Source organism: Pseudopipra pipra, chromosome 6, assembly GCF_036250125.1.
Source record: "Pseudopipra pipra isolate bDixPip1 chromosome 6, bDixPip1.hap1, whole genome shotgun sequence".
In the NCBI taxonomy this organism is placed as follows: Eukaryota; Metazoa; Chordata; class Aves; order Passeriformes; family Pipridae; genus Pseudopipra; species Pseudopipra pipra.
The window spans coordinates 4941117-4950530 of NC_087554.1; the positions used below are offsets into that span (position 1 = coordinate 4941117).

The following is a 9414-nucleotide window of genomic DNA, read 5'->3' on the forward strand; positions in this document are numbered from 1 at the left end:
ACTAAAGCCTTTAAAGACATCGGGCCATTTACAAAAAACTCTATTTAATCAAGTGTTATTTACAGATTACTATAACATACCCATGTGCCTTTTCCACACTGTTTTTAATTTGGGCAGGGAGGGGGTCTGTGTGTGTCATGAAAATTAAATAAATGTTTTTCTTGTTTTCCCCAAGACAGTTTAGCTGTGTAATTCAGAAGGAAGCCACCACAGTTATGCCAGTTCGTGAAAGCTTTTTGCCATTTCACTCATTTATTCTAGCTCTCATATCAGTTCCATTGTTCCATAACACTTAAGGTTTTACAGCCTTAAAATAATAAATGCATTTTCTTTTCACATTTTACAAGTCTACCCCGCATTGGTTTCACTTTTGAGAAGCAACAATACACGACTTTGAACACCCACTATTACATCAGTGACCAGCAACGTCTATGCAATTTTTTCTCTAAACAGTGAAGTTCAGCTGAACAGCGAGTCAGGAGCTCCTTTTGCAGTTCCATTTCAGCTTTTTCTAGGAAGATAGATTCTCTGAAAATATAAAAGAGCCTGCAAATTAACAGAGAGCAACTCATACAGACAAGCCAGACAAACAGATGCATTACTGAACAATGTTTAGAGCATCAATGACAATATTTCTCCATTCCAGGCATTTCTTCTGTTGATCTAGAGGACATGATGGAATATGCTTCACTACTGCTTCCATTATTCTGTAACTTTATCCTTCTGTCTTCTCTTCTACACAAGAAATGGTTTACAAATGTATTAAAATTGACATAAACAGCCCTATTGTTACCCAATATTGTATTGGTTCCCTCGACTCCTGTGTTTCTCCCCAAATATCACTATGGTCATAATCTCATTTTATTAACAAAGCAGCTCTTGGTGCTACCTAGAACAGCACTTCAATCTTCGTCACGTGGACCAGAACACACTGAAGTTGTGTGGTAGTTTTTGTTACCATTTTTAAAAGCAAATCACAGCTGTAACTATGAGTAGAAGGAGGCAATAAAACCGTTTTCTTCAGAAAACTGTTTTTTTCCAAAATTGATTAATGCATGTGAACTTGAACAATTCCAAAGAAAATGTCACCTCTAATGGAGTACTTTTTTCCTACTGGAGAAACGTCATCATCTGAAACAAGATCTACAGGGCAGCAAACAATCATGTCCGCTCACTGCAAAAGTTTCTGCCTGCACACAATTAGATCTCAGCTTTTCCATAGTGTTTTACTGGCAGTGGAAAATGCATCAGTACTTTATTGAAAGAAAGCAATAAATAATACTGTGATAAAAATAGTTCAAAAGTAGACTGTACATATTGTTACATAATCTGAAGATACACAAAAGATTAATAGAAAAAAACCCAGAACAATACCAATGAATTTCAGTTTTACAAGCAAAGTTAAAAGTGGAAAACAAAATAAGAGAAAAAAGACATGCTATATATATTGCTGCATAATAAATAATGCACCATCCGAACAGATTCTTGCTGGCTTTTTAATATGCCATTTACAAGTATCAGATACATTTTCTACTCATACAGTCCAAAATGGCAACACCCATCAAAATTGAAGTCCAGACAACTCTTTAGAACAAGTTTACAAAACATATAAGATGACTTACATAAGAAAAGTAAGGCCTTTATTAGAAGATGCACTGCTTGAGGTTTCAGCCCATTGTACCTTCATCTTTCCCTACTCACCTGACATGAGGCTGCAGTGCTTTAAGATTGGTCCATTAAAACTAGTTCCACCAGCATCTTTCCACAAGTGTTTTCAATCAAAAAAACCCTAAAAACCTCTCTGTGGCCTGTGGCTTATGACCAGGAATCATTATGAAGTCTGTCTTCCTCACTTAAGGAAAAGGAAAAATACAAACAGTTCTTGGTTTATGGCTTGTTTTCAGTCACTGTGAAGAGTCGCTTTACAAATACAGCAGAGTGTGTTATGAGTGAGTCAAAATCACTTCTAAAACGTGTTCTCCTCAGTTCCTCCCAGCTCTTAAAACAAGTTCTATTTTAAACAAAGTCAAACTGCCACTACTTGACAAGTCCTCTGTGTGGAAAGATACAGCTCTGGGGAGAACAACACTTGTGTACCACAGCTTCTACATCAATATCTGAAAAAAAGCTGGGCTTGTTTTCAGGTCTAACAGCTCCAAAAAGACAAAATATATACTGCTTGGTGTCATGATACTTTTACAAAGGTATTAAAATCCTTTTCACCTTCAGTTTCATTATTAAAAAACAATGATAATTACAGTAACTGCATAATTTACAAAAACCCTATATTGCTCATAGGGACATATACATACAAGCATTACAGTACATTCAGTTGGAAAGACTAAAATTAGAATAAAAAATCAGCAATGATTTGATTTGTAGACTGAATAGAAACTGAAAAAGTAAGTAACTATATAAATGAGAAGTCACATAAATATAGGAAACATTTAGATTCTAAAATATTTTCTCTATAGTACTCATGAATTTATTTGCTAATTAAAAACTCTGTAATAAAATATCTCAAAGTGTCCATTTAACAAGTATTAACAGGTTAAGGGTTCCAAATGTTCAAAATGCTGCATATCACCGGTAGAAATAGTGTGGGTAAACTGCAAAAACAACAACAAAACAAACAAGAAAAAAAACAAACAAGAAAAGAAACACACAAAAAATTCCATTAGCAGGTTTTTAACATTTCATTCTAGCACTTTCACAAGCAGCTCAGTAGTGCAGCAGTCACGTATCAAAATATTGCTATGCCATGCTGTATGGAATTTTATTGCCTTCTGCAATCTCCTATAGCAATGCAAAGTAAAGCACATAAGGTCAAGTATTTCTGCTTGGAAGATTTTCATCCCAGGTCACCTGACTACAGAAAATCTGTGGGGACAATCTGGGGGAGGGGAAGACTTAAAACTTCAGTTCCTTGGAACTAAAAAAACATTAAAATAGCCCCTGAGATTATGAACTGACAGATTCACATGATCTGAGTTTCCATGTGCAAGAGTTTCCCTTCTCAGAATTCCATACAGAAGAACTTTTTACAACTAAATTCCTACAGGCAAAAAGGTTCAGAATTTGAAGAAAAGGCAGTCAGTACATGAGTTGGAAGGGATGCCACCAGTAAGAAGAAAGAAAGTGCAAGAAGAGACAATTTACAGTCCATAAAAAATACCAACAAAGGAGAAAGATTCACTGATTTTTTTTTTTTTTAATCAATTATAGTAAATATTAAAAAATTTAGTTTCCTGACTTACTTGCAAAATGAGAGAAATTCTGTTCATGAGAAAATACAGCAAAGGCTGCTGAAGAAACATTTAAAATCCTCTAGGAAGGCAGGACTACAGACCTTTCACAAGCCACAATACATGTATTTTGTGTTACACTTGTGCTATCAAGCTGCCTTTTATTGTCAGCACTTCTCCAAATTTAGGCTGCAATCACCTAAATCCAACCTAAGCAATCATACTGGCATGGAGTATCCAAGAACTGGAGAACTATGGAATTATCCCTATAACCATTCAATACTGAAGTGTGTTTTAGTGGGATAACTTTAACCAAGTAAAGACCCTGAAAGATCAACAATCAGAAGTGAAGTGTCACAGATTAAATTATTTTCTTTCCTTTACATGCCCAACTTAGTTCTCTTCCCTCCCTCCCACTTTCAGTAGCTGTGTTTCACCCAATTTTTGATTTCAACACTTTCTACATCGCACAGGCTGCCGAAAACCTTCAAAAAGCTTCAATATTGACAAAACTAAGTATTTAAACACTCACTCTTCGTTGTAGGAAACAAGCTCTAGATTTTCAGCATAAATCTACTCTGAAAACTTGAACAGTTTTCTTAGTGTAAAACCACTGTAATAAAATACCTGATGTTTTATTCCATAAATAGCTGCTTTACCAGCAGACCTATCAACTTTACTCACCAGGAGAAGGCTTTAACAGGAGTAGGTCCTTACTGTAGCAGAATCCAATCTTTGTGTTCCTGATACACTGCCTATTTCAAGAAGCATGGGAAGACATGCAGAACACAGCATGCATGTTAGTTTTCAAAAAAAGAAACAAACAAACAACCCCCAAACCATCACAGCAATGTGATTACAGCTCTGGTACTCACCTAGCTCTAAGGTTACAAGTTAGAAAAGCAGAATTTGTTTTACAGTCTCTATATATTAACCACTCCCAGTTTCAGTGGCTAACAAAGAATTCTAAAAATCCTGCAGGCCAACTAGCATGCAGACATTGGCAAAGGTAATTTTATAAGTTATTTACTACTTTATGTAGTTCATAAGTATTTATTTAATATCTCAGAAAGGGACTTCACTTAGCAAAGACTAGCAAAGACTTCACTTATTTTAACTTATGGAGTTTTCCACATGAATTCTTGAAAATATTTTGTGCTAGTGACAGTATCTAAGATTTAAAAGAGCTCATCAAATGCAAAGATTCCTTCTTTGAGTTTTACTCATAAATACAATTTTCAGAACCTGAGACAACTCGGACAGATTATGCTGCAGTTCTCATCCAACAAAATACATTTTTTAGCTGTCTTCTGTAAAACAAATTCAAGTCAAAGTTCATTCTCATGATACTACAGAGGCTTTTTTTAAACAGACAAGATCCCTCATGTGAGATGTAATCAACTTCCACTTCCAGAGGAGACTTTTGGGGTTTGCTTTTGTTGTTTTGTTGTTTTTTCAATTCATATCAGTGTCTGTGCATACATATAGACCATTAAGTGTACACCAATGAAGCAGTGATTTCAAGTATGATCAATATTTAAGTGACCACTGTAGGGGGTAATGCACAGGTTACTCAAGTTTTAATAATCTCAAAATTATCTGAGTGAGTTTTCTCACATCATTCTTGAATGCATGTTACTGCATTTCAGAAGTGGGACTTCCATTGGTCTTAATTGCTGGTAATTACTAATTATGCATTAGATTATTAAATGACTTCTACTAAAATGTCATTTTATTTTCCTAGTTTAAATTACACTTATTTCTAACTATAATTCTGATTTTGTTATTCCAGTGATGTAAAAAAGAAACTCCACATCTAGTAGACCTTCCTGAAATGGCAAAGCACCCTATGGTTAAACACAGTGTTAAACATACAACCATGCACAAGGCAGATGCTTTTAAGCAGCAAAAAGGTCATTTGAACGTGATTCCCCTGTAAATCTCAGGCAAAAAAAAGCACATCATGCTTAAAATAATACAAAACCAATACCATCAATCTGCATCTTCTTTGGCTGCATAGAGGGTGAAGACATTGAGGTTGTAACTCTGAAATTTGCAGGAAGAGTCTCTGCTGATCCAGCAGCTAAACCTCTGATGTCCTTTGGTCTAAACTTCTTTCTCCATGAAGGTGCTCTCCTAAAGCTCTTATCATCATCCTGTCATATTGATAAACAACATTACCAATGCCACAAATGGAGGATTGTTATTGAAGGATTGTTACTGACATTAAAAGGATTACTGACAATCTTAAGTAAATGTATCAACACTGAGTTAACTGTGAGGAAATAGCAAGTGTAATAAATACTGTATTGTCACACAGTGTTTTGCTTAAGCACTTGTTTAAGTTTAACTTGAAATTACCCAAGTGCATTTTCCTTCACCCATTAATACACCTGCATCTTTCAAGTCATATTCCGACTTCAGAAATATAATGTTGCATTTACAAAATACAGTTTGAGTCCCTCTTTCAAACCCATCTTTTGCAGTGAAGGTATTGTGTCCATGCAAATATACCCACTCCATTTGCCAGCTTCCCATTTAGAAGCAGTTCAATCCTTTGAATACCATTTTACCTCAAATGCATTCCCTTTTAGAATTAGGAGACAAGCATCTATGTTATTTGAAGAGATCTCCATGATCAAATTGCCCTGTGCCACTAGAACAGAGAAAACATCTGTTCCCTCCAAACTCCTTTTGCAGTTTGAAGTCTAAGGAAAAGTACCTCAGAAAACAATCAAGCTGTTTTCTGATATGTTATTAAAGCTTAGTAGAGATGCACACAAAGAACAGAACTATCAGGATGTGCCACAGAAGGGCTGCAACAAGTGCATTAGGCAAGAGATGAACACAAAAATAACCAAGGTTTGTGGGTTTGCCACTTCAGCCTTAATCCGAACCACTTTCACTACATAAACTCCCATCAGCACCAAAGAGGAGGCAGCCCAGAGCTAAGACTGCCTTGGGGAAGTAACACCTGCTTGAAACTGTTCACAGAATTACAGCACAGAGCAACTGAAAAGTTTAAAGATGCAGCACTATCTCCCTTATGCTGTGAGTTCACAGGGTCTACAAAATAGTCTCACACCCAAAGTTTTATACTCATTCCATTTCAGTGAAGTTTATACATTTAAGATCACAGACTGTCCGTCAGAAATCACTTTGACGTGTGAACACACCTGGTGATCCTCTACTCTAATATTAATCAAAATTAACACCACAAGATTTCTCAAAAAACACTCTAAGCTATTTGAAATACTGCTTGTTAGGACAAAGTGTCTTTCTCTATTATTAACTTTGTTAATTTGCCACACTAGTCACTAATTTTCTCATATTTTAGATAAAGAAGATTCAGCCCAAAGTGCTGCTATTAGATATTAACCACACAAGCTACAAAAACAAACTTGCAAATCTTCTCCATACTTTCATATTCAAAGTCATCTTACCTAAATATACTAACTCTGCCATATATAGAAACTCTCAAAGGCAAGGAGTTTCAAGTTAAGGTTTCTGTCACTATCCTGTCAAAAGCTTCAAAAGGTTCAAGCTAAATTCTTTCATTTAACAGTTCTGATAAGGTTTCCAGGACTGTAAAATGGGTCAACAGCTCAAGTAACTTACTTCATCAAGTCTTCTGTCAGTGCCCATAGCAAGAAGGTTATTAAATTCCCTCTCCAGAACAGCACGAGCCTAAAGTTTGTGGTATGAAAGAAATGGTAATTAATTCCAAAAAATTAGTAATTAGTAACCTATAATGATTTAAAAAACGTAATAGAACCCAAGCTGTTTAATACTTTCTTATCAGATTAATAAACATACCTGATACTTGAAAAGTTACAATTTAATTTGTAACTTATTAAAAATTTAAGGAAGACTTAACTTTCCCTTAGCTATGACATTAAAGTTCATGATTCTGACAATTATTTCAGAGTAAAAATTAGCAAACAACAAAAATGATGAGTAGTACACTTGTGTCGTGAATATGGGCAATGAGGAAAATACTTAAACCATTTCTCTCCCCTCAAACAAATCTACCAATGAAAATTGTTATTAACAAGCATAAAACTATAAGAAAAGCATAATTTTAAGTTTTTTCTCTTCTATGATAACGGACAATTTTCCATTTCTGAACTTTCTAGAGCTGGGAATAGAAAGCCATGCACATACCTATGAAAAAAACCCAGTCAGTTCCATTTTTAACCTTCTTACCAGCCATAAAGCAGCTTCTGCTTGCTTACCTGTGTGTTCTGGGTGGGGATTTGCAATAGGAGAGCTAATGCAATGTAATCGAAGGATTCATCTAAGGCCACAAGAGCACCATGAACTCCGCTCTCGACAAGGTTATTCGCATATTCTTTAAGACCGATGGACATGACCCAATGGATCATCCTTTCATTGCTCCACACAAGCACATCTGTGGAGGAAAAAAAAATGTTGGCAGATTTATAACAATACAACTTTTCTGAGCAAAATCACCCCAATCATAAATTTCAAGTGGAAAGTAAACATAAGTTTGCTGGAAAGCGTTTCATACTGTAATAGGAAAGGAGAAGAAGAGCAGGCACCGAGGCTGCTAAGCAAGCTCTATACAAGGTAACCCCAAATTTTTAGTCTCAGATATCAGAAAAGACTTCTGATATTAGGCAGGGAACAAAATTTCTATGGGAAGTCTTGGAAAACTGAGTTTCCACCCTGTTTTTTCTTGTTCCTCCTTGTTCCATAATTACCACGAATTTGGAAGATCTAAATACCTAAGTTACTTGGATATTTTCTTATAAACTGTTTGGGGAAAAAAACAAAGAAAAAATAAGGAAACTCCCCCCCATCCTCCTAAAACATTTAGTTTCAAACTTCAGAGCAGTAAGAGTTTCAAGACTGCTCACATTTGTAGCACATCTCTGCACAAGTAAATGATTTAATTATGTGTTTCATCATTCACTGGTCAGAGCCTACATCCAGACATCTCCTTCATTTAACACTTAGTATTTTATAAATGATTCCTTGCTCTAATGACTTTTCTTTGTCAATAAATTTTTGAGGCTGATCAGTGAAAACATGTTAGAATCAGACTGAGGTCAAGGCACTACACTAACCCTTGATTTCATTCTGGCTTTCTTCCCTTTTTCTTTCAAGTTCTTTTCGATCATAATTCAGTCTTCGTAGGCACATGATTCCACACTGAAAACTGTTTCTGTTCAGAAGAGAGAAAAATAATGGAAAAAAACCTTAGAGACAACAAAAACATTTACTGAAAGTTAGACCTCCAGCTTAAATCTCTTTACCTGTGAAAGCTGTCCACCATTTTGAGCTGCCCACGCAGGTCTTTTTTAGTTAAATGGTCCAGCATTCGAGCATCCACAAGACATTCCATGAAATAGCTGCGGTACTGAGGGAGCCCCAGGCTTGGGAGCCACTCATTGCCAATCCACTCATGGTTCATATCACCATAGGCAAGTGTCTGTTTTTTTAAAAAAATTTTAAAAATGAGAAATAAAAGAAAAAGCTATTTTACACAGCATATTTTAAAGAAATTGCTTACTTAATTCTTAGCCTATGAAGATAAGCACATCAAAATACTGAATACTACATGTGTGTTTTCTGAAGAAGGAATCCTCATGGAGAAAAGCAAGTTCAGATATGCAGATCAGCAAGTAAAACTGCCTTAATATATTTCAAGGAATAGTATGAAAAAAACATGCAAGAGCTAATAAAAGTAAAAAAAGGCTAATCTATGTGGTTTGATAGCAAAAGCCATAGAATTTCATTGTGTTGAGATGTTACAAATGCTGACTGTCTTGATAACTGGAGGGGAATCTTATTTGTCATGTGACTTTTTAAAGACAAGATATCAAAAATATAACTGCAGAGAGTTTTTAATACACTTAGCTATTTTCACAAACTGATAAAAACCTACTACTCAAAACCAAGCCATTGTAAATCCCAGTTCTTATCCCAAGAGACTTTTCTCATTGCAGTTTTGATCTGCAAATCAACCAGGCCTTTTTTAGAGAAAACATCTAAAAAGATGAGAGTTTGTAAGAGTTTGTAACTATATATCTAATAATTCCTTGAGCAGCAAAACCCAGCAGTTCCTTTTTTCAAAAGGGTAATAATTCCTTTTGTTCTCCCCCTGTGCATTTAAAAGTCAAAAGCTTCATTTCCCCTCTGGAGA

At 35.4% G+C, this 9414-nt stretch overlaps 1 protein-coding gene across 15 annotated transcripts in view; it reads right to left on the reverse strand.

Moving 5' to 3' along the window:
- Positions 1-222: 222 nt before the first annotated feature.
- The window catches only part of PPFIA1 (PTPRF interacting protein alpha 1), a 55550-nt gene continuing 46358 nt past the window's right edge, over positions 223-9414 (reverse strand). For 12 of the 15 annotated variants that reach the window (XM_064657146.1, XM_064657147.1, XM_064657145.1 and 9 more), the window contains 7 exons: positions 8525-8700; positions 8336-8433; positions 7481-7656; positions 6864-6932; positions 5236-5401; positions 3930-4000; positions 223-2609 (listed from right to left, as the gene is read on the reverse strand). In XM_064657146.1, the coding sequence (XP_064513216.1) occupies positions 3942-4000; positions 5236-5401; positions 6864-6932; positions 7481-7656; positions 8336-8433; positions 8525-8700 (744 nt within the window). In that variant the 3' untranslated portion in view covers positions 223-2609; positions 3930-3941. The remainder of the gene's footprint in view (positions 2610-3929; positions 4001-5235; positions 5402-6863; positions 6933-7480; positions 7657-8335; positions 8434-8524; positions 8701-9414) is intronic. The other 3 variants (XM_064657148.1, XM_064657140.1, XM_064657151.1) reach the window with 2 other exon arrangements.